Source organism: Oncorhynchus nerka, linkage group LG4 (assembly GCF_034236695.1).
Source record: "Oncorhynchus nerka isolate Pitt River linkage group LG4, Oner_Uvic_2.0, whole genome shotgun sequence".
Taxonomy (NCBI): domain Eukaryota; kingdom Metazoa; phylum Chordata; class Actinopteri; order Salmoniformes; family Salmonidae; genus Oncorhynchus; species Oncorhynchus nerka.
In genome coordinates, this window is record NC_088399.1 from 34,482,685 (window position 1) to 34,509,199 (window position 26,515).

The 26,515-nt window shown below is 43.3% G+C and overlaps 1 protein-coding gene across 1 annotated transcript in view; it reads left to right on the forward strand.

Moving 5' to 3' along the window:
* LOC115122923 (regulator of G-protein signaling 3-like) overlaps positions 1-26,515 on the forward strand; it is a 166,094-nt gene that overhangs the window by 25,528 nt on the left and 114,051 nt on the right. Inside the window, exons 8-9 of the mRNA XM_029652210.2 lie at positions 8,273-8,384; positions 20,876-20,919. Of these exons, the coding sequence (XP_029508070.1) occupies positions 8,273-8,384; positions 20,876-20,919 (156 nt within the window). The remainder of the gene's footprint in view (positions 1-8,272; positions 8,385-20,875; positions 20,920-26,515) is intronic.

Consider the following 26,515-nt stretch of genomic DNA (forward strand, 5'->3'; position numbering starts at 1 on the left):
CTGAATATTCCACTGATTAACTCAGAGTGTACTTTCACAAAGTGCAATGGCACTGGGACAAAAACCATTTCAATACCCTGCACTAACACACTGGAACCACAGTATGTATCGTCAGATAAGGGCAACACATCAGACAATATAAACGACTGCGCCGCACCAGTATCTCTAAGGATTTTAACCGGTCGCTGAGACGCTTCGTCATTCGTTAGGGACACAAACCCCTCGAAAATGAATGGTTCATAACTGCGGTCGGGGACTGAGACTTTCAAACTACAGTTACCCTGAGGCACCTGTTTTGTTGCAGACCTCACAACCGTACGAATTAGAGCAACACCTGTTGGTGGCTTGGCACGAAGAGGCATCCCTTGTTTGCGTTTAAGCAGGAAGCAATCCTTAATCATATGTCCTACTTTATGACAATAGAAACAGGGACGCTCATTCTTCTGGCGTGCTTGATATACTACTGCTGGCCGACTAGGGCTAAAGGTAGGAAACTCAGTGGCTCTACTCTCAGTTTGAGCCGAAAACACACTCTTGTGCGTCAACACAAACTCGTCTGCCAACACAGACGCTTCTGCCAGGGAGGATACTTTCTGTTCGTTTAGGTAAACTACAATGCGTTCGGGCAAGCAATTTTTAAACTCTTCCAACAAGATTAACTCCCGGAGAGAGTTGAAATCAGTTACCTTACTAGCAGCATGCCATTTATCAAACAGATTTCCCTTGTCTCTAGCAAATTCCACATAAGTCTTACTAGAAGACTTTCTATGAGACCTAAATCTCTGTCGGTATGCCTCAGGCACAAGCTCATAGGCACGAAGAACAGTAGCTTTGACCACTTCATAATTCAAACTGTCCTCCAGAGGTAACGCTGACAAAACTTCTTGGGCTTTACCAGTTAATTTACACTGAAGTAATAGGCACCATACCTCTTCAGGCCATTTCAATGCTACGGCTATACGCTCAAATACACAAAAATAGGAGTCAACCTCTGACTCTCTGAACAAAGGTACTAAGGCAATCTGCCTACTAATGTCAAACGTGTTTGAGGACACAGCAGGTGAGGACGGCTCACAAACAGGCACAGTAGGACCGGAGGCTAGCCTCGCTGTCTCTGCCTCCAGTTCCATCTGGCGCATTTTGAACTCCAACTGCCTTTGTTCTCTGTCTGCCTCAATTTTACACATCTCCAAATGCCGTTGTTCTCGTTCTTTTTCTGCCTCTATTTTACATATCTCCAACTGGAGAGTCTCTCGCCTAATTTGGGCTCTCTCTTCCACCTCCAGTTGGAACTGTGCTAAACGGACATCCCTCCTGGCATCACCATTTGACAGTGGGGAGAGTGGATCAAAACGGGACAATGTGGCTGGTGTTTTAGCCTCGCCTCATTATCAGACACCAATGGGCTCACAGGAGCAGCAACATCCCCTACAGGGGTAGTAGGCTCAGGCAGCGGTAACACAAGCACCTGCTCTTCCAACAATACATTTAATACTAGCTGTTTAACCTCCGCCTTAACTAAACTCTGCGGAATCGATACTGAATAATGGTCAGCCAAGGTCATTAAATCAACTCTACGACATTTGTCAAAAACCTCCCACGAAGGGTTATCCAAAAAGGATTTCAAATCAAAAGTAGTCATTTTACACTACTTCACAAGTGCCAAAGAAAATAGCAAACACTAATGCTACTTCAGCTATGACGCTCAACACTGAACTATACCACTACAACAATCTACATGAGCGGCATGGGTGTCAGTTATGACAGATCCCGGATGAGGCTCCACTTATGTTACGAATCCCTTTTGGCCCGACAGTCTAGGGGGGATGGTAATGAGACCCGTAACATAACTCATGCAAATTATTATTGTGACAAAGTAAAAGTGTGCACGAAATAACCACGACAACAGAAATCTACCGTCAAACTCTAGGTTTATTTATAAACACACGGTAATGGGGGGAGCAGGAAAAGGGGCTGAGCTGGACCCAAGAAAAGAAACAATAAGTATTCAAAAACACCCCTAAGCTAGACTAGCCTACTTTAACAACAGCTAACTAACTAACCAAAAATACAGTGGGTGGTCCGCCCAGTTCTAACTAGTGTATTTAACAAAGTTCACCTACGGGTAGTGTATGCCCATGGGCGACTGGTCTTGGTTTCCCCCTTTTCCCACCAGCAACAAACAAACACCATAACCAAAAACAATACTCACAGGTGATGACAAAGTGCTATGAGGTGCTTAAACAAAAGAGAGGTTAAGACACAAAGCGAGAGTGAAACACAGAGACCTACAGACATGGCATTTACAGAGAGATTGAGCTAGAGATTGAGCGAGAGATTGAGCGAGAGATTGCTCTAGAACAAACAAATGATGGGGTTTTTAAACCATGGGGAAGGAACTGTGATAGGGTAGGAAATAGGAGGAGGTGTGTCTTCTGATTGATGATTGATTGTTGACTGATTGGGGAGTGATGATTTTCACCTGTGAGGGGAGAAGGAGAGAAAAGAAACACACACAGGATACACACACACACACAGGATAACTATATCCGTAACACTGATGGAAGGGGGTTTTCACTCAAAATCTCACGATACATGGCCCCATTCATTCTTTCCTTTACACGGATCAGTTGTCCTGGTCCCTTTGCAGAAAAACAGCCCCAAAGCATGATGTTTCCACCCCCATGCTTCACAGTAGGTATGGTGTTCTTTGGATGCAACTCAGCATTCTTTGTCCTCCAAACACGACGTGTTGAGTTTTTACCAAAAAGTTATATTTTGTTTTCATCTGACCATATGACATTCTCCCAATCTTCTTCTGGATCATCCAAATGCTCTCTAGCAAACTTCAGATGGGCCTGGACATGTACTGGCTTAAGCAGGGGGACATGTCTGGCACTGCAGGATTTGAGTCCCTGACGGCGTAGTGTGTTACTGATGGTAGGCCTTGTTACTTTGGTCCCAGCTCTCTGCAGGTCATTCACTAGGTCCCCCCGTGTGGTTCTGGGATTTTTGCTCACCACTCTTGTCATCATTTTGACCCCACGGGGTGAGATTTTGCGTGGAGCCCCAGATCGAGGGAGATTATCAGTGGTCTTGTATGTCTTCCATTTCCTAATAATTGCTCCCACAGTTGATTTCTTCAAACCAAGCTGCTTACCTATTGCAGATTCAGTCTTCCCAGCCTGGTGCAGGTCTACAATTTTGTTTCTGGTGTCCTTTGACAGCTCTTTGGTCTTGTCCCTAGTGGAGTTTGGAGTGTGACTGTTTGAGGTTGTGGACAGGTGTCTTTTATACTGATAACAAGTTCAAACAGGTGCCATTAATACAGGTAACGAGTGGAGGACAGAGGAGCCTCTTAAAGAAGAAGTTACAAGTCTGTGAGAGCCAGAAATCTTGCTTGTTTGTAGGTGACCAAATACTTATTTTTCACCATAATTTGCAAATTAATTAATTAAAAATCCTACAATGTGATTTTCTGGATTTTGTTTCTCATTTTGTCTGTCATAGTTGAAGTGTACCTATGATGAAAATTACAGGCCTCTCTCATCTTTTTAAGTCGGAGAACTTGCACTATTGGTGGCTGACTAAATACTTTTTTTCCCCATTGTATATACTGACACGGTGAGTGAGTTTATCAGGAAGTGTATAGGGGATGTTGTTCCCACTGTGATGATTAAAACCTATCCAAACCCAAAACTGTGAATAGATGGCAGCATTCGTGAACCATTGTATTTAACCACAGCAAGGTGACTGGGAATATGGTTTAGTACAAAAAGAACAGTTATGCCATTCGTAAGGCAAAATGTCAGTACAGAGAAAAAGTGGAGTACCAACTCAACGGCTCAGACACGAGGCGTATGTGGCAGGGACGCCAGACAATCACAGATTATAAAAGGAAAACCAGCCATGTTGCGGACACTGATGTCTTGCTCCCGGACAAGCTAAACACTTTATTCGCCATCTTTGTGGAAAACACGATGCCGCCGACGCGGGCCACCGCCACTCCCGTGGACTGTGAGATCTCATTCTTTGTGGCCAACGTGAGTAAGACATTTAAGTGTGTTAACCCTGGCAAGGCTGCCGACCCAGACGGTGTGTTTAGGGACATATTCAATCTCTCCCTATCCCAGTCTGTTGTCCCCACTTGCTTCAAGATGTCCACCATTGTTTCTGTGCCCAAGAAAGTGAAGGTATTACTATCGCTGTGTAGCACTTACTTCTGTTATCATGACGTGCTTTGAGAGGCTAGTTAACCTTTCTAGCGCAGGCGTTCCACTAGGGGAACCCCTCGACAACATTCCACTGAAATGGCAGTGCGCGGAATTCAAAAATATTTTTTTGAAATATGTAACTTTCACACATTAACAAGTCCAATACAACAAATGAAAGATAAACATCTTGATAATCTACCCACCGTGTCTGATTTAAAAAATGCTTTACAGCGAAAGCACAACACATGTTAGGTCATAGCCAAGTCAAAAAAACACACAGCCATTTTCCAGCCAAAGATAGGAGTCACAAAAAGCAGAAATATAGATCAAATTCATCACTAACCTTTGATGATCTTCCTCAGATGACACTCATAGGACATCATGTTACACAATACATGTATGTTTTCTTTGATAATGTGCATATTTATGTCCAAAAATCTCAGTTTACATTGGCGCGTTACGTGCAGTAATGTTTTGATTCCAAAACATCCAATGATTTTGCAGAAATACTCATAATAAACATTGATAAAAGATACAACTGTTATTCACAGAATTAAAGATAGACTTCTCCTTAATGCAACCGCTGTGTCAGATTTTTTTTAAACTTTACGGAAAAAGCATAATCTGCAAACGGCGCTCAGAGCCCAATCCAGCCAGAGAAATATCCAACATTTTGGAGTCAACAGAAGTTAGAAATAACACTATAAATATTCACTCACCTCTGATGATCTTCATCAGAAGGCACTCCCAGGAATCCCAGTTCAACAATAAATGACTGATTTGTTCCATAAAGTTCCATAAAGTCCATCATTTATGTCCAAATAGCCACTTGTTGTTAGCGTGTTCAGCCCAGTAATTCATCTTCATGAGGAGCGAGCACTCCGTCCAGACAAAAACTTCGAAAAGTTCCGTTACAGGTTGTAGAAACAAGTCAAATGATGTATGGAATCAATCTTTAGGATGTTTTTAACATAAAACATCAATAAGCTTCCAACCGGAGAATTCCTATGTCTGAAGAAAAGCACTGGAAAGAGAGTTAACTCTGTCGGGAGCACACGTCATGAGCCTGAGACACTCTGCCAGACCACTGACTCAAACAGGTCTCATGAGGTTCTTTACAGTAGAATCCTCAAACCAGTTTCTAAAAACGGTTGACATCTAGTGGAAACCGTAGGAAGTGCAACTTGACTCCATAGACACTGTGTATTTGGTAGACCAAGTTTTGAAAAACTACAAACCTCAGATATCCCACTTCCTGGTTGGTTTTTCTCAGGTTTTTCGACTGCCATGTGAGTTCTGTTATATTCACAGACATCATTCAAACAGTTTTAGAAACTGCAGAGTGTTTTCTATCCAATACTAATAATAATATGCATATATTATCATCTGGGACAGAGTAGGAGGCAATTCACTCTGGGCACGCTATTCATCCAAAAGTGAAAATGCTGCCCCCTATCCCAAAAAGGTTAAAAATAAATGCTTCACAGAGTTCAAGTAAGAGACACATCTCAACATCAACTGTTCAGAGGAGACTGCATGAATCAGGCTTTCATGATCACATTTCTGCAAAGAAACCACTACTAAAGGACACCAATAATAATAAGAAACTTGCTTGGGCCAAGAAACACAAGCAATGAACATTAGACTGGTAAAAATCTGTCCTTTTGTCTGATGAGTCCAAATTTGATATTTTTTGATCCAACCACCGTGTCTTTGTGAGACGCAGAGTAGGTGAACGGATGATTTTTGCATGCGTGTTTCCCACCTTGAAGCATGGAGGAGGAGGTGTGATGGTGTGGGGGTGCTATGCTGGTGACGCTGTCTGTGATTTATTTAGAATTCAAGGCATACTTAACCAGCATGGCTACCACAGTATTCTGAAGCGATACGCCATCCCATCTGGTTTGTGCTTATTGGGACGGTAATTTGTTTTTCAACAGGACAATGACCCAACACACCTCCAGGCTGTGTAAGGGCTACTTGACCAAGAAAGAGAGTGATTGAGTGCTGCATCAGATTACCTGTTCTCCACAATCACCCAACCTCAACCAAATTGAGATGGTTTGGGATGAGTTGGACCGCAGAGTGAAGGAAATCCAACCAACAAGTGCTCAGCATGTGGGAACTCCTTCAAGACTCTTGGAAAATCATTCTTCATGAAGCTGGCTGAGATAATTCCAAGAGTGTGCAAAGCTGTCATCAAGGCAAAGGGTGGCTACTTTGAGGAATCTCAAATATAAAATATATTTTGTTTTGTTTAACACTTTTTAATTTTTTTTATTTGTGGGCAGCACTGAAAAAGCATGTGCGAGCATGGAGGCCTACAATCCTGACTCAGTTACACCAGCTCTGTCAGGAGGAATGGGCCAAAATGCACCCAAATTATTGTGGGAAGCTTGTGGAAGGCTAACCGAAACATTTGACCCAAGTTAAAAAATTTCAAGGCAGTGCTACCAAATACTAACTGAGTGTTTGTAAACTTCTGACTCACTGGGAATGTGATGAAAGAAAGAAAATGTAATCATTCTCTCTACTAATCTTCTGACATTTCACATTCTTAAAATAAAGTAGTGATCCTAACTGACCTAAGACAGGGAATTTTTACTCGGATTAACCTCTCTAGGGTATGTGCAACGCTAGCGTCCCACCTGGCCTACATCCAGTGAGATTGCAGAGTGACAAATTCAAATACAGAAATACTCATTATAATAATTCAGAAAAGATACAACTATTTTACATAGGTTTAAAGATTATCTTCTTGTGAATTCAACCAAGGTGTCAGATTTAAAAAATGTTTTACGGCGAAAGCATACCATACGATTATTTGAGAGCATAGCCCAGCAGACAAATCATTACAAACAGTAACCAGCCAAGTAGAAGAGTTACACAAGTCAGAAATAGAGATACAATTAATCACTTACCTTTGATGATCTTCATATGGTTGCACTCAGAAGACATTCATTTATTCAATAAACGTTCCTTTTGTTCGATAAAGTCTCTTTATATCCAAAAACCTCAGTTTTGTTCACGCGTTTTCTTCAGTAATCCACAGGCTCAGACGCAGTCACAACAGGCAGACAGAAAATCCAAATAGTATCTGTAAAGTTTGTAGAAACATTTCAAATGATGTTCATAATCAATCCTCACGTTGTTTTTAGCCTAAATAATTGATAATATTTCAACCGGACAATTAACGTTGTCAATATAAAAGGTAAACAAGAAAGGCACTCTCTCAGTCGCGCGCATGAAAAAGCTCTGTGACACGGCAGGATCCACTCATTCATGCTGCTCTTACTCCCTAATTTTTTAGAATACAAGCCTTAAACAATTTCTAAAGACTGTTGACATCCAGTGGAATGTATATGAACTGCAATTTGAGTCATAAGTCAATGGATACTGTAATGGCATTGAATAGAAAACTACAACAAACAAAAAAATCCTACTTCCTGAATGGATTTTTCTCAGGTTTTCAGGCTATACACTACTTTAACAGTTTCGGAAACTTTAGAGTGTTTTCTATCCAAATCTAGCAATTATATGCATATCCTATCTTCTGGGCCTGAGTGGAAGGCAGTTTAATTTGGGCATGCTTTTCTTCCAAAATTCCAAATGCTGTTCCCTACCCTAGAGAAGTTAAATGTCAGGAATTGTGAAAAACTGAGTTTAAATGTATTTGGCTAAGGTGTATGTAAACTTCCGACTTCAACTGTATATACACTCCAGACTCCAACATTACTCACCCTAATTGTTAGATGTTACTGCACTGTTGGAGCTAGGAACTCAAGCATTATCAACACCTGCAATAAGATCTGCTAAATATGTGTATGCAACCAATATAATTTGATTTGATAAGCAAGCATGTTTGTGTTTGTTAGTTTGTGTGTGCTTATGAATGAATATGTGTTTGGCAAAAGAGCATCTAATGTGTTGTGGGTCAATGTCAACTTTTTTTGCAATATACTGTATGCATAGTGCTGTTATGTCAAGATTTAGCGATATGAGATTCTCAGCCAATTCTCTCTCTCTCTCTCTCTCTCTCTCTCTCTCTCTCTCTCTAGGTGACTTTGTTCATCTATACAGACCTGATGTTGGTGACCAGAGAGGATGAACCAGGGAGATGTAACGTCCTACAGAACCCTCTATTTCTCAGACAACTACGGCTACAGGACGGTCAGTGTTTCAACCCTTAAACAGAAACCTTAGTGCTGGCCCTGGTGCTATTAGACATGACCCCAACATGAACCCCTTTAACCCCCCTGTCTCTAAGACAGCTTTGACGGTCGGTGCATAAACCCCATAGGCCTAACCTTGACCTTGTTGACCTGACCGATCATAGACTTGACAGTTACCCTCAAACCCTCAACCTCAGACAATGCTGAGACTACAGGATGGATTTCCTAAAAACAGTTGAGATGAGAAGGAGGTACTAGTTGCTGACCCTTGACGTGGACCTTACTCTAAATCTGACCCTTAGCATCTGCCATGTGTTGGCCAGCAACAGTGAATTACAAGAAAATCTCCCTGTAAGATAGAGCACAAATAGAGATAAAATGAATCACTAACCTTTGATGATCTTCATCAGATGACACTCATAGGACTTCATGTTACACAATACATGTATGTTTTGTTCGATAAAGTGCATATTTCTTATACAAAAATCTAATTTTACATTGGCGTGTTATGTTCAGTAGTTCCAAAACATGCAGTGATTTTGCACAGAGCCACATCAATTTACAGAAATACACATTATAAATGTTGACTGAAAATACAAGTGTTATGCATGGAACTTTAGATAAACTTCTCCTTAATGCTACCGCGGTGTCAGATTTGTTTGAAACTTTATGGAAAAAGCATACCATGCAATAGTCTGAGTACGGAGCTCAGAGCCCAAACCAGCCAAAATAAATATCCGCCATGTTGCGCAGTCAACATTAGTCTGAAATAGCATTATAAATATTCACTTACCTTTGATGATCTTCATCAGAATGCACTCCCAGGAATCTCAGTTCCACAATAAATATTTGATTTGTTTGATAAAGTTCGTCATTTATGTCCATATACCTCCTTTTGTTAGGGCGTTTGGTAAACAAATCGAATCGAGCGTGCAACTTCCAGCCTAAAGGTCGGGCAACAATTCAAAAAAGTTATATTACTGGTCGTAGAAACATATCAAACGATGTATAGAATCAATCTTTAGGATGATTTTATCCTAAATGTTCAATAATGTTCCAACAGGAGAATTCCATTGTCTGTAGAAAAGCAATGGAACGGGAGCTACCTCTCATGTGATTGTGCGTGACTAAGCTCGTGGCTGCTGGCAGACCTCTGACTCATTCCCCTCTCATTCAGCCCCCCTTCATAGTAGAAGCATCAAACAACATTCTAAAGACGGTTCACATCTAGTGGAAGCCTTAGGAAGATCAACATAACCAATATCCCACTGTATCTTCAATAGGGGCTGAGTTGAAAAACTACAAACCTGAGATTACCCACTTTCTGTTTAGATCTTTTCTCAGGTTTTTGCCTGCCATATGAGTTCTGTTATACTCACAGACATCATTCGAACAGTTTTAGAAATGTCAGAGTGTTTTCTATCCGATACTACTAATAATATGCATATATTAGCATCGGGGACTGAGTAGGAGGCAGTTTACTCTGGGCATGCTTTTCATCCAAAAGTGAAAATGCTGCCCCTTATCCCAATGAAGATAAACAATGTTTATCATTAATCTTCAGGTTGTAATTTGTCTAAATAATCGATCATATTTGTACCGAACAATAGCGTATTCAATAGAAAGGAAAAACAACGAAGGGCATGCACTCGGTCACACGTGCAAACCAACACTGCGTGATTCTACAGTCCACTGACAGAAAGGTCTCATTCTTCTTTATTTTTCAGAAAACAAGCTTGAAACCATGTCTAAAGACTGTTGACATGTAATGGAAGCCATAGGAACTGCAATCTGGGTCCTAACCCATTAGATACTCTATAGGCATTCATTTGAAACCTACCCACATCTAAAAAAAATCCTACTTCCTGGATGGATTTCCCTCAGGTTTTTGCTTGCCATTTCAGTTATGTTATACTCACAGATGTTATTTTAACAGTTTTGGAAACTTTAGAGTGTTTTCTATCCAAATCTACCAATGAAATGCATATCCTAGCTACTGGGCCTGAGTAACAGGCAGTTTATTTTGGGCACGCTTCTCATCCAGATGTCGAAACACTGCCCCCAAGCCATAAGAAGATAATCTACATTAGCTAAAAATGATTAAAGTAGTTGGCAATATCAGTGGGTTTTGTGATTAATGAGCCATCTGATTCAATGAATGATGGAGCGGAGTTTGCCTTTTTGCCTAAAATGTCCTTTAAGGTGCCCCACATTCTTCATGCCATTTATCATTGTTTAATAGTGTAGTTTCTTCTTCTTTCTACTCAGTTTAGTCATATTATTTCTCAATTTGCAGTACGTTTGCCAATTGGTTGTACAGCCAGACCTATTTGCCATTTATTTTGCCTAATCCCTTTCAACCATAAAGTAATTTTCTTAATGGGTTCGTGCTTATTAGTAAGTGGAATAAGCAATTTAATAAATGTGTCAAGTGCAGCATCTGGTTGCTCCTCATTATACACCACGGACCAACACATAGTATTTACATCAACAACATAGGAATCGTTACAAAACTTATTGTACGACCTCATATACACTATATTAGGCCCAACCTTTGGAACTTTGGTTTCCCTAGATATGGCAACTATATTGTGATCACTACATCCAATGGATTTGTGTACTGTTCTCAAAATAAATGTCTGCAGCATTAGTAAATATGTGCTCAATACATATGGATGATTTCATGATAACCTGAACCATGTTGCAGGCACTAGTTACAGTTTGAAGCTTTCTCTTGAGTGGGCAGCCTGTTGAAAGCCAGTTAATATTTAAATCACGCAGAAAATATTCCTCTCTGTTGATATCACATACATTATTAAGCATTTCACACGTTATCCAGATACTGATTGTTAGCACTTGGTGGTCTATAGGAGATTCACACCAGAATGGGCTTTATGTGAGGCAGATAAACCTGTAGCCATATTACTTCAACAGTGTTTGACATGAGATCCTCTCTAAGCTTTACAGGAATGTGGTTATGAATATAAACAGTAACACCTCCACCTTTGGCATTTCTGTCTTTTCTGTAGATCTTATAACCAAATTAACAGCCATTAAAATAAAGTTATCTTTCCTTCTCTTTCTTGTGATGTAAGTTTCAAGACGGTGTGTTAAATACCCAATAAAGCATTCTTATAGATTCAACGGAAATACAATGTATTTCATTCAGCCCATTCAGCCATTACCGGACAGGGTGTGTTTGACAGGTCATTACAAAAATGTCTGTGGTTGGTACGTTAATGGAAAAAAATGACAGACACCAGCAAGAGTACGAAAGAGTCTCAAGATTAAAATGAAAGCAATCAATCCAGCGATATTTAAGAAACAAGTGGATTTTGCACCCCTCAAACACAGGAAATAGATGGCTGAAAAAGACAGATCCTCAGGTGGGCAGGGCACCCCTCAAACACAGGAAATAGATGGCTGGAAATGACAGATCCTCAGGTGGGCTGGGCACCCCTCAAACACAGGAAATAGATGGCTGGAAAAGACAGATCCTCAGGTGGGCGGGGCACCCCTCAAACACAGGAAATAGATGGCTGGAAAAGACAGATCCTCAGGTGGGCGGGGCACCCCTCAAACACAGGAAATAGATGGCTGGAAAAGACAGATCCTCAGGTGGGCGGGGCACCCCTCAAACACAGGAAATAGATGGCTGAAAAAGACAGATCCTCAGGTGGGCGGGGCACCCCTCAAACACAGGAAATAGATGGCTGGAAAAGACAGATCCTCAGGTGAGCGGGGCACCCCTCAAACACAGGAAATAGATGGCTGAAAAAGACAGATCCTCAGGTGGGCGGGGCACCCCTCAAACATAGGAAATAGATGGCTGAAAAAGACAGATCCTCAGGTTTGTGGGGCATGCATGTTGCTACTTACACATCTACTGATTCCATGGTTTCATCTCAAGCAGGACATACTGTAGGAAACAGTATGTACCGTCATGTAAATAAATAAATGCCATGTTATTTTTATGGCCCCGTAGTAGTGATTCTTCCAGGGGATATTTAGGCTGAATGTGAACCAAACCCTGGTCGTCTGTCTTTCTGGTTCTCAGCTATATAAACACTCCACTCAGTTGGCACCTTGCAAAAAATACAGTAGTTTGGCCCACAGTATAACAAAGCACTGTGGGTCAAATAAATGCATCTTACTGTCAATGCATGTGTTCATAATGTAGAGAGGAGATGGAGAGGGTTCTGACTCAGAGTAGAGAGCTGGGGTTACAGTAGGCCAGAGTCGACTGGATGCTAGTGAGATCCTTTCAGTGTGAAGAGGCTGTGTGTGTGTGAGTGTGTGTGAGTGTGTGTGTGTGTGTGTGAGTGTGTGTGTGTGTATGTGTGCGCATTCACGAGAAAGTGAGATCTGTTGATATACTGTACATAAGGATCAGGTGGCAGAGAGTCCAGTCATACTGATCAGCTGTGGTTGGACAGTGTGGAGCCCAAACCGAGTCACAATATCCTGGGGTGTCTGTCCTGTCCCGCCCCATCCCTGCAACTACATACTGTATGTCTGTGACGCACTTGAGAGCACCCTTATCTCTCGCTTTTTATGTCTCACTCTCACTCTCCCCCACCCTCTCTTTCATTATCTCTCTCTCTTTCTCTCTTCTCTCTTATTCCCCAATTATGCCTGTTCTATCTCACCATCCATGCCTGAGGGGGCATCTGTCATTAAATATGGTACCTTATAAAACTCTCCTCCCTCCCCTTTTCTACTTGTTTCTTTCTGTCTCTCTGTCCCTCCCCCTCTCTCTCTCACTTTTTACTTTGACATATTCCCTCTGAAATGACAGCTCAACTAAAACGTTGTATAATTGTCCCTAGGACAGCGCCCCGTTAAAGCGCCGATGTGACCGCCTTCTTTGACATATGAAGTGAGCTACTGGTCAGGCTAGAGAGAGGTTAGCTATTGTTATGTGTTTAACCCAACAGATGACAGGGCATTACATTACGTTGCATTACATTAGCTCATGTTCTGGCCCCTGAGACACAACACACAGGAGGGGAGTGTAGGAGGTCTATCCTCCCCATGGACAGTGCTCTCAGCTGGGTCACGCTCTGTATGGTTTCCCCCTGCACCCCTCCACCACAGTGGAATAGGAAGTCATCAGGGGACGGGAGGGATGTGTGTGTGTGTGGGAGGGGGGTGTACAAGGAGGGTGCATCTCCACCCGCCTATCATTGTTATTTTAGTACGGCAGGGCCTCTCAGGAAAGAGGCTCTGGGGACTGTGTTTGTTTCAACCAGGGTGGTGTGTGTGTGTGAGTAAGTGAGGTGGGGCAGAAGTGGGACAGGGGATTTCCTGTGACCCTGTCACCTACCATAGAGACAGGGGTGTGGAGCGTGGGAAAGACAGAGGGTGCTAAGAGAGAGCACCACAACAGACACACAAACTACACCCCCACACACACACTGTTGTGTGTACCTGCAGAGCACAGTCACATCAAGCAAAACATTTGTAATTTGCGAAACATCACATGAAAAGTGCCTGTTATTAAAATACATTTTCTTATTTAGCATTTGAGAAGCATCTTATAAAGGCCGTATGAATTCTTCATAAAGCATGACAAGTTATCCTTTGTTATCCTTTGGTAAAGAATGATTAGAATAGTCCAACAGCATTAGTCCAACAGTATTAACAGGCTGTAATTGCCATAAAAGCTGTGATCTCCCTCCCCATGTGCAGTAGATGTCTTAATGTGACACAGGCAGATCTCCTGCAACTGTAAAATAAATGCAAGAGTGACCTCTGGTGTTAAGTTGGAATAATCATAAGCATTCTGATCTGGTTCTGACAACAATTTGAGATTGCAGTGAGGAGATGCAGTATTCTGCCTAACAATCTCACTCGGCTGCCCCCCGGGGTTAGCCCAGTGATACACAGGCTGTCCATGGAAGTCTGTGTTCAACGAGCAGTTTTCTCTTTCAAAATACTAGTTTGATGTACAGTGCAATGTCACAGAAACACGAATGCCTTCAAGGTGAAGCTCTAACATGAGTTGGGATGGTAGGAGGGAGTTTTATTATTTTATTTGACTGAGAATGTTCATTAGTCAGTAAATATAGTGCTGAAACTGTGATACTGACGTTAACATAAGATCAGAAATATTATTTTTGTTTAAATATCCTGACAGGTCTGCAGACCAAGATGAATGTAAAATCAATAACCAATTACGATTACACCTTAATTACTGTGTTTGTCATAGTCAGTCAGGTTCTTTGTACAGTCGACTTTTCGTGTCATAAATCAATTTAACAGTGGTATTATTTATGGTTGACCAATATGCTAATTAATGCAGTAATTAGTGAAGTAACAGTATTGTACAAGTATACTAATATCATAATATAGTGATATTGCACATATTATTGTAGGTGAGTATACAGCAACCCTTGGGGACGAACATGACCTCAGTGGTGTGAAGGGTAGAGTGTGTGAACCTTCTCCCCAGTGTTCCTCAGGGATACAACTGCACAACAGAATCCATATTAGTTCACTATATCTCTGTCTGGATCTCCCCTAGCAAATGACAATATAATAGTGTCTGCTACAGCTAGTGTTATACCTTGCTCTTATTTCTCTGACCTTGACATAGGCAGGTACACACACACACACACACACACACACACACACACACACACGCACACACGCACACACGCACACACGCACACACGCACAGCACACACGCACACACGCACACACGCACACACGCACACACACACACGGTGCAGTTTTCTCTTTGTTGGACAGTAGGGTTGAATGGCGGGAACCCAGTTATCGAGATTTACTGCCAAAAACCACTTAATTTTCAAGGAATAAATAACTGCGAGAAAACGCTCAATTGTAATAAAATATTATAATAAATGATTTATATGAACATGATGTGAAATGGAACTGCTAAATGATGTGATGTCTAAATCTGCATTCTCTACGGCCTTCTCTCTGGTCACTGTATGATCAACGCTCAAGACCGACAGCCCATCTCAGTATGTACACCTATTATCTCATCATTTATTGTGACAGTTACACGTACATTTGCTGCAGCATAGCCTGTGCTACAGTAATATAAAGACCGAATTTACACATCTCCATCTGGCTTTCTGGGGTCACATGATTTATTTATTGTCATGATATATATTATTTGTTTAAATTGCAGCTACAGAGTTTGAAACACTCCTATATCGTTGCTTTAAATCAGTGCATAAACGAGCACTCTCCCAGCAGTCTCTCCCTCTCCATCAATTCCATTAAAATTGCATCCAAAATAGATAATTCTGTTCAAGATGGATATATAGGCATATACTGTACAGTGGTTTCGGAAAGTGTTCAGACCCCTTGACTTTTTGCACATTTTGTGCCACTCAAGGACATTCAGAGACTTGTCCCGAAGCCACTTCTGCGTTGTCCAGGTTTTCATCAAGGATCTCTCTGTAATTTACTCCGATCATCTTTCCCTCGATTCCGACTAGCCTCCCAGTAGACTCCAATCAAGTTGTAGAAATATCTCAAGGATGATCAATAAATGTCTTTAATGTAGGGCTCATAAAATGTATTTAATCAGGCTCGGGAATCAGGTTAGAATTTTTTTATCAAATCTCTAATCAAATCCAGACATAAACCTATTTAAATGCATTAGAATGATTAGAATGATATTTCCGGTATTGGTGGGAAATATTTGGTTTTCCCGGGAGAAAAGTGATTAATTGTCTGGATGGAACATTTGTAAAATTCCAGGAAGATATTAAACCTTAGTTAACAGACAGTGGTCTCACTGTGGTAGACAGTGGAGACAGATTGACAGCCTGGAGTTAGAGAGGACCAGACACTATGGCAGGTGGGCCCATCACACACCATCACAGCTTGTCTCATTCCATTAAGGAAGAAACAAGGACTGGGACACACACACACACACACTCACACACGCACACACACACACACACACACACACACACACACACACACACACACACACACACACACACACACACACACACACACACACAGTTTGTTTGTATATGTGTGATGGGTGGGAGAGATGTAATGTAATAACTATCAAGGCTTGGAGATCTTTATCACACCCTCTTGGCCGCCATATCTCTTCTCCTCAGCAGATGGCGTGATTGAGGAAATGGATGGATGGAGGGAGGTAATGGATTTCTCCTGTCTTTCCTTGGCCGACGTTAATCACAAACCTCAGCCTGGAGCAAAGCTCTTTTTCAGTTTAATTTTAAGGTTACTCGAATCCCTGTCTGTGACCCCAGTCTCCGAGGGTGTCTCGGCGGAGTGGGATATGCAAAAATCACATTTCCATTTCACAACACACACTGTACTTACAGTGAAAATGGACAAATATAAGCACACCCTAGTTAACCTTTGATACATATACAGTTGAAGTCTGAAGTTTACATACACTTAGGCCGGAGTCATTAAAATGATTTTTTCAACCACTCTCCACAAATGTCTTATAAAAACAAACTATAGTTTTGGCAAGTCAGTTAGGACATCTACTTTGTGCATGACACAAGTCATTTTTCCAACTATTGTTTATAATTCACTGTATCACAATTCCAGTGGGTCAGACGTTTACATACACACAGCTTGGAAAATTTCTGAAAATGTCATGGCTTTAGAAGCTTCTGATAGGCTAATTGACATAATTTGAGTCAATTGGAGTTGTACCTGTGTATGTATTTCAAGGCCTACCTTCTTGACATCATGGGAAAATCAAAAGAAATCAGCCATGACCTCAGAAAAAAATTGTAGACATCCACAATTCTGGTTCATCCTTGGGAGCAATTTCCAAACGCCTGAAGGTACCACATTCATCTGTACAAACAATAGTACGCAAGTATAAACATCATGGGACCATGCAGCCGTCATACCTCTCAGGAAGGAGACGTGTTCTGTGTCCTAGAGATGAACGTACTTTGTTGCGAAATGTGCAAATCAATCCCAGAACAACAGCAAAGGACCTTGTGAAGATGCTGGATGAAACAGGTACAAAAGTATCCATATCCACAGTAAAAATGAGTCCTATATCGCCATAACCTGAAAGGCCGCTCAGCAAGGAGGAAGCCACTGCTCCAAAACCGCCAAAAAAAAGCCAGACTATGGTTTGCAACTGCACATGGGGACAAAGATCGTACTGTTGGAGAAATTTCCTCTGGTCTGATGAAACAAAAACCAAACTATTTGGCCATAATGACCATCATAATGTTTGGAGGGAAAAGGGGGAGGCCTGCAAGCCAAAGAACACCATCCCAACCGTGAAGCACGGGGGTGGCAGAATCATGTTGTGGGTGTGCTTTGCTGCACGAGGGACTGGTGTACTTCTCAAAATAGATGGCATCATGAGGACAGGAAATTATGTGGATATTTTGAAGCCATCAGTCAGGAAGTTAAAGCTTGGTTGCAAATGGGTCTTCCAAATGGACAATGACCCCAAGCACACTTCCAAAGTTGTGGCAAAATGGATAAGGACAAGAAAGTCAAGGTATTGGAGTGGCTATCACAAAGCCCTGACCTCAGTCCTATAGAACATTTGTGGGCAGAACTTAAAAAGCGTGTGAGGGCAAGGAGGCCTACAAACCTGATTCAGTTACACCAGCTCTGTCAGGAGGAATGGGCCAAAAGTCACCCAACTTATTGTGGGATGCTTGTGGAAGGCTACCCGTGTCACGATTGTCGTATTGAGGAGACCAAAGCGCAGCGTGGTGTGAATACATGATTTAATGAAAGACGAAAAAAACACGAAGTATACTAAAACAAACAAACTAACTAACAAGACGAGCGTGATCGCTAAAGAAACTCTGTGCTAACATGCAACATCACATAGACAATAACCCACAAACCACAATACAAAACAGGCTACCTAAATATGGTTCCCAATCAGAGACAACGACAAACACCTGCCACTGATTGAGAACCATATCAGGCCAAAACACATAGACATAGACAAACTAGACATACAACATAGAATGCCCACTCATATCACACCCTGACCAAACAAAACATAGAAACAAACAACGCAAATAATGGTCAGAGTGTGACAGTACCCCCCCTAAGGTGCGGACTCCGGCCGCAAAACCTAAACCTATAGGGGAGGGTCTGGGTGGGCATCTGGCCGCGGTTGCGGCTCTGGCGCGGGACGTGGACCCCACTCCACCAAAGTCATTAGACGTGGACCCCACTCTTTAGAGTGACGACCCTCGCCTCCGACCTAGAGTCTAAGACCCTAATTAAAGGCCCCACTGGACTGAGGAGCGCCTTTGGACTGAGGGGCAGCCCCGGACTGAGGGGCAGGTCCAGACTAAGGGGCAGCTCCGGACTGATTGATGGCTCTGGCAGCTCCTGGCTGGCTGACGGCTCTGGCAGCTCCTGGCTGGTTGACGGCTCTGGCAGCTCCTGGCTGGTTGACGGCTCTGGCAGCTCCTGGCTGACTAGCGGCTCTGGCGGCTCCTGGCTGACTGGCGGCTCTGGCGACTCCTGGCTGACTGATGGCTCTGGCAGACTGGCGGTTCTGACAGCTCAGGACAGACTGGCGGCTTTAACAGCTCAGAACAGACGGGAGACTCTGGCGGCTCAGGACAGACGGGAGACTCTGGCGGCTCAGGACAGACGGGAAACTCTGGCGGCTAAGGACAGACAGGAGACTCTGGCAGCGCTGGGCAGGAGGAAGGCTCTGGCAGTGCTGGACAGGCGGGATCACCTGTAGGGATGAGACAGAGAGACAGCCTGGTGCGGGGGGCTGCCACCGGAGGGCTGGTGCGTGGAGGTGGCACCGGATAGACCGGACCGTGAAGGCGCACTGGAGATTTTGAGAGCAGGGCTGGCACCATCCGCCCTGTCTGGATCCTCACCCTAGCCCGGCAGATGCGGGGAGCTGGGATGTAACGCACCGGGCTAAGCACGCATACTGGGGACACCGTGCGCTCCATCGCATAACACGGTGCCTGACCAGTACAACGCCCGCCACGGTAAGCACGGTTCAGAGAACTGTAACGCCGAGCTGTCACAGGACGTGCAGGGCTAGGGAGGCACACAGGAGGCCTGGTGCGTGGGGCTGACACAGTCTTCACCAGACGGCTAGCACGCACCTCAGGAAGAGTATGGAGAGCTGACCCAGGTGACATCAAATCCCCGACACGCTCTGCCTCCAGCTCTGCTTTGGGGTGGCGATATTCCCCTGGCTGTGCCCAGGGGCCTTCGCCATCCAGAATCTCCTCCCAAGTCCATGAGTCCTGCGTTCTTCGCCGCTGCTGCTGCTGGCCATTACCAAGCTGCTTGGTCCATTGTTGGTGGGTTATTCTTTCACGATCGTCGTATTGAGGAGACCAAAGCGCAGCTTGGTGTGAATGCATGACTTAATGAAAGACGGAAAAAAACATGAAGTACACTAAAACAAACAAACAAACAAACTAACAAGACGAACGTGACCACTAAAGAAACTCTGTGCTAACATGCAACATCACATAGACAATAACCAACGAACCACAATACATAACAGGCTACCTAAATATGGTTCCCAATCAGAGACAACGACAAACACCTGCCACTGATTGAGAACCATATCAGGCCAAAACACATAGAAGTAGACAAACTAGACATACAACATAGAATGTCCACTCATATCAAACCCTGACCAAACAAAACATAGAATCAAACAACGCAAATAATGGTCAGAGTGTGACAACCCGAAACGTTTGACCCAAGTTAAACAATTTAAAGGCAATGCTACCAAATACTAATTGAGTGTATGTAAACTTCTGACCCACTGGGAATGTGATGAAAGAAATAAAAGCTGAAATAAATAATTCTCTCTACTATTATTGTGACATTTCACATAAAGTGGTGATCCTAACTGACCTAAAACAGGGAATTTTTACTCAGATTAAATGTCAGGAACTGTGAAAAACTGAGTTTAAATGTATTTGGCTAAGGTGTATGTAAACTTCCGACTTCAACTGTACATAGGCACACTCACACCTGCCTGGTCACACAATTCAGTATTAGACATCCATCATGTGTGAGGTCTTCGGCAGATGACGTGGAAACGTAAATGTAACATTGAACACTTTGATGAACTTCTAATTCTGATGTGGGACTGTGAGAGCTTGTTGTACAGCCGCACATGCATACACACACACATAAGTGACACCCTCCTCACACCTCCTCCTATCTGTCCCCTGGGTAGGACTAGGGCACTCATCACAGGAGGAGTCAACCCTGCTGTCAGATTGTCACCTCCAGTTGTCACCAGGGAGTGACATAGTGTGACATAGTGGTCCAGGGTGGGGACAGTGGTGACAGGGTGACAGACATCTAGCTTGGCCTCAGATGATCCAAGCTATTGATCTGGACCTACAGTAGATACACAGCATGTCTTTCGTGACTTCCAGGACATTGACCAGTGGTAGGCAGCCTTTCCATCAACGTCTGAATAATTCTTATTGGTAATATGTAATAACTTTTTTGTTCCTTCCACAGATCATGCTGAAGATCTGAGGATCTATCTCATCCACATGACTGAGGTAAGCAATGTGTGTGTGTGTGTGTCTCAGAGGGGCCATGCACTCCAGTGGAAATCACATTACAGGACAGACATAAGGATTGGCTCGGAGTTCTAATGAGAATGGACCCCTCTCTCTCTCTCTCGCTCCTGTTTATTCTCCCCCTCTTTCTCTCACACTGAGCATCCTTCCAAACCAAAGCACTTATGTCATTACTTTCAGACACGATACTGATCACAAACATAAAGAGTACTGGCACTATACATTATGCCCACTAATACAAACTTCTCTCTCTCTCTCTCTCTCTCTCTCTCTCTCTCTCTCTCTCTCTCTCTCTCTCCAACTTTTCCATCTCCATCCATTTGTTTTGAAAGTTTTGAAAATTTTAACTCCTCCGTAGAACCTTGTTTTCTCTGTAGTGATCAACTGTGAATAATACATTTACATTTACATTTAAGTCATTTAGCAGACGCTCTTATCCAGAGCGACTTACAAATTGGTGCGTTCACCTTAAGACATCCAGTGGAACAGCCACTTTACAATAGTACATACATCTGGCATCATCACCCCATTGCCCCGTTCTCCTTTTAAATGTGCTCTGTAACCTAATTTACAAGCATATTAATCTATAACAGCTCACGGCTTTATGTAAAAACCGTCCAGACAAGGTAGCACTGTTTGGTATCTGCCCACTGGCAATGGTAAGAAGAAGGGAAAAGCTCCAATATTCAGCCATGTCTAATTAAGATGGTTATAAATAGCAACTGTTACGCAAGTGAGGAGGGAGGAGCCGCCCATGGCTGGTGTGAGGAGTGAGAATGGTGCTTTTTGCAGACTGCAGTGTAGACACAGACAGACAGACCTTGTGGGTTAGGCCTTGTGATGGGATGTCTACTCCACCCTCTCCAGCCATTATCAAAGGAAGTAAATGTGTGTGTGTCTGTGTGTCTGTGAATGTGTGTGTGAGCGCATGTGTATCTCAAACACGCACAACGACAAAACAGCATCACAAAATACATCATTCATAAAGCCTCAGTATCCCATCAAACCTAATCCTTCTGTCCATGCCTCTCCCTTAACAGCAGCTATGCAACAGGACACACACACACACACACACACACACACACACACACACACACACACACACACACACACACACACACACACACACACACACACACACACACACACACACACATACACACACACACACTTGTATATGTGCACATTCATCCATCATACCTAATTCAACTGTCATCACTTTCCTCTTGTTCATTTTCTGCCTGAAGGAACCAAGCATGCCAACTAAAACACTGCATGTACTTACAGGTCAAATCCAATTTATTTATATAGCCCTTCTTACATCAGCTGATATATCAAATTGCTGTACAGAAACCCAGCCTAAAACCCCCAAACAGCAAGCAATGCAGGTGTAGAAGCACGGTGGCTAGGAAAAACTCCCTAAAAAGGCCTAAACCTAGGAAGAAACCTAGAGGAACCAGGCTATGAGGGGTGACCAGTCCTCTGATGGCTGTGCCGGGTGGAGATTATAACAGAACAAAGAGTTTCAGTTGAGTTTGAGTGCTGAGTTGAGTATGTATAGCACTCATACACACGCTGGGACTAAATAGTGTTGATAACCCCCTCTCATGGTTGATCCCCTACTTGATGCAGAGTGACTTGCCCCTAGGCCAGCCCCAGATACAGACCCTATATATAGACTATGGCTGGTCATTGCATTGGGAACTATTTAGCTTTGGCTGTAAATCTGTGAAAGTTGATTAGAGGAATGTCCTCAGGTCAGAGAGAGGGGGAGAGGGGGAAGGGAGACAAGGAGAGAGGGAAGGGAGATGGGGAGAGAGGGAAGGAAGAGGGTGAGTGAGGGAAGGGATAGGGGAGAGAGGGAAGGGAGAGGGGGAGATAGGGAAGGAAGAAGGGGAGAGAGGGAAGGAGGAAGGGGAGAGAGGGAAGGGAGAGGGAAGGGCGAGGGGAGAAAGTGAAGTGAGAGGGGGAGAGGGAATGAAGAGGGGGAGAGAGGGAAGGGAAAGGGGAGAGGGAATGAAGAGGGGGAGAGAGGAAGGGAGAGGGAAGGGAAGGGGGAGGGGAGAGAGAAGAGAGAGAGGGAAGGGAGAGGAAAGGGACAGGAAAGGGAGAGGGAAGGGAGAGGAAAGGGAGACGGAGAGGGAGAGGGAAGGAAGAGGGTAGAGAGGGAAGAAGAGGGGGAGCGAGGGAAGGGAGAGAAGGAGAGGGGAGAGAGGGAAGGAAGAAGGGGAGAGAGGGAAGGAGCAAGGGGAGAGAGGGAAGGAAGAGGGAAGGGAGAGGGAAGGATGAGGGGGAGAAAGTGAAGGGAGAGGGAGAGGGGGAGAGGGGAGGGAGAGGAGAGGGAGAGGGAAGGAAGAGGGTAGAGAGGGAAGAAGAGGGGGAGAGAGGGAAGGGAGAGGGAAGGGAGAGGAAGAGGGGCGAGAGAGGGGAGGGAGAGGAGGAGAGAGGGATGGGAGAGGGAAGGGAGAGGGGGAGAGAGGTAACCATTTGGAGTTAATGCCTAAACTTAACCTTAAACAATTCAAAATGTGACGTTTGAAAAACATGGATGAACGTCTAATTTTGACTAGAGACTGGTTGGTTTGCCCTTTCTAACAGCTGTACTACAGTGTGTGTGTGTGTGTGTGTGTGTGTGTGTGTGTGTGTGTGTGTGTGTGTGTGTGTGTGTGTGTGTGTGTGTGTGTGTGTGTGTGTGTGTGTGTTTGAGTGGGTTTTTCTGAATATGTGTGCATGAAAGAATGTGAGCAGTGTAATGTAATATAGTCTAATTAGATTGTTCCTCTCTGGCCTCTGTGCTGTGCGGTAATGGTAGCGTGAGTCTTATCTGCAGCCCCTGGTCAGGGTCACAGAGTGTATGTGTGTGTTTTAGCAGCATGTAATGTGATTCATCGTCTCCCTGCTCGGCTGAAATGACAGTGTGATCTCTCCACAGCCCTGAGAAATGGACACACACACACACACACACACACACACACACACACACACACACACACACACACACACACACACACACACACACACACACACAGAGACATACACACACACAGAGACATACACACACAGACATACACACACACACTCTCCACTCCACTAATATACTGTACCGACAAACTGATTACCAGCAGGCATGTCAAACTCATGTTTCTCCTTCTTCTCTTCCGTTCATAACATAACATACGAGTGCAGAGCATTAGGGCTCTAATCATGTCCAGTCTATCTCCCTGGGGCTCTATCATATTCATGCACATATATGTCCGCATCCAGAGGTGAATATGTCCTCTCCGAGAGAGGGATAGACCACTTCATAAGGTCTGAGAAAACAACAATAAAAATGCTCTGTCTACTTTCTCACACACTTCTCAAAGCAGAGTGTATGATCTGGAGGCCAGGGTGAAAAGGTGGAGAGGTTTTGGTTTCTGTTTTCTGTGCTTTATGACAGTACAGTATGACAGTACAGTATGACAGTACAGTAGCATACAGTGTTTGGACATAATTCACTGCCTGATTCTTTATCCCCTCGTATGGTATTATTTTATTCCTTATCCACGTTTTAACAATTCACTGAACTTTGGGTGATTGTGCTGAGGAGACCATTGGAGGAGAATGATAGCTCAATGTATGATCATATTGGTTGCAGTTGAGGGATTCAGCTCGTTATTGTTTGTGATGTGTGTGTGTGTGTGTGTGTGTGTGTGTGTGTGTGTGTAATCAGAGGATGAAATCTAAAATCAAACTCTAGCCATATTACATAATCAGCTGTATATATTACTTTGCCTCTCCACTTACCTAAACTATCTACAGTATGTAGCCATGTGTGTGTGTGTAATCAAAGAGGATGAAATCTAAAATATAACTCTAGCCATATTACATAATCAGCTGTATATATTACTTTGCCTCTCCACTTACCTAAACTATCTACAGTATGTAGCCATGTGTGTGTGTGTGTGTGTGTGTGGTCCCTGGTTCAGTAACATAGCTAGAGTTTGACAGTAGATTTCATCCTCTTTGAAAACAAACACACACACACATACACACACAACATTTACTTCCTTTGATAATGGCTGGAGAGAGTGGAGCAGACATCCCATCACAAGACCTGATCCACAATATCTGTCTGTGTGTGTGTGATCAAAGAAATATCAAATCAAACTCTAGCCATATTACATAATCAGCTTAATACATTACTATGCCTCTCCACTTACCTAAACTATCTACAGTGGCAAGAAAAAGTATGTGAACCCTTTGGAAATAACTGGATTTCTTCATAAATTGGTCGTAAAATTTGATCTGATCTTCATCTAGGTCACAACAATAGACAAGCACAGTCTGCTTAAACTAATAACACACAAACGATTATAGGTTTTCATGTCTTTATTGAACACCGTGTAAACATTCACAGTGCAAGGTGGGAAAAGGTATGTGAACCTTTGGATTTAATAACTGGTTAAGCGTCCTTTAGCAGCAAAAACCTCAACCAAACTTGTTCTGTAGTTGCGGATCAGACCTGTACAACGGTCAGGAGGAATTTTGGACCATTCCTCTTTACAAAACTGTTTCACTTCTGCAATATTCTTTGGGATGTCTGGTGTGAACTGATCTCTTGAGGTCATGCATCAGCATCTCAATCGGGTTGAGGTCAGGACTCTGACTGGGTCACTTCAGAAGGCGTATTTCCTTCTGTTGAAGCCATTCTGTTGTTGATTTACTTCTGTGTTTTGGGTCGTTGTCCTGTTGCATCACCCAACTTCTGTTGAGCTTCAATTGGCAGACAGATGCAAAATGTCTTGATAAACTTGGGTATTCATTTTTCCATCGATGATAGCAAGCTGTCCAGGCCCTGAGGCAGCAAAGCAGCCCTAAACCATCATGCTCCCTCCACCATACTTTACATTTGGGATGAGGTTTTGTTGTTGGAGTGCTGTGCCTTTTTTTCTCCACACATAGGGTTGTGTGTTCCTTACCATCTGTCCACAGAATATTTTGCCAGTAGTGCTGTGGAACATTCAGGTGCACTTTTGCAAACTTCAGATGTACAGCAATGTTTTTTTTTGGACAGCAGTGGCTTCTTCCTTGGTGTCCTCCCATGAACATCATTCTTGTTTAGTGTTTAACGCATCATAGCCTCGTCAACAGAGATGTTAGCATGTTCCAGAGATTTCTGTACATCTTTAGCTGACACTCTAGGATTCTTCTTAACCTCATTGAGCATTCTGCGCTGTGCTCTTGCGGTCATCTTTGCAGGACGGCCACTCATAGGGAGAGTAGCAACAGTGCTGAACAGTGCTTTCTCCATTTTTAGGCAATTTGTCTTACTGCGGACTGGTGGACATCAAGGCTTTTAGAGATACTTTTGTAACCCTTTCCAGGTTTATGCAAGTCAACAATTCTTAATCTTAGGTCTTCTGAGAACTCTTTTGTGCGAGGCATGGTTCACATCAGGCAATGCTTCTTGTGACTGTTTATTATAGGGCAAGGCAGCTCTAACTAACATCTCCAAAATGTTTCTCATTGATTGGACTCCAGGTTTGCTGACTCCTGATTCCAATTAGCTTTTGGAGAAGTCAATAGCCTAGGG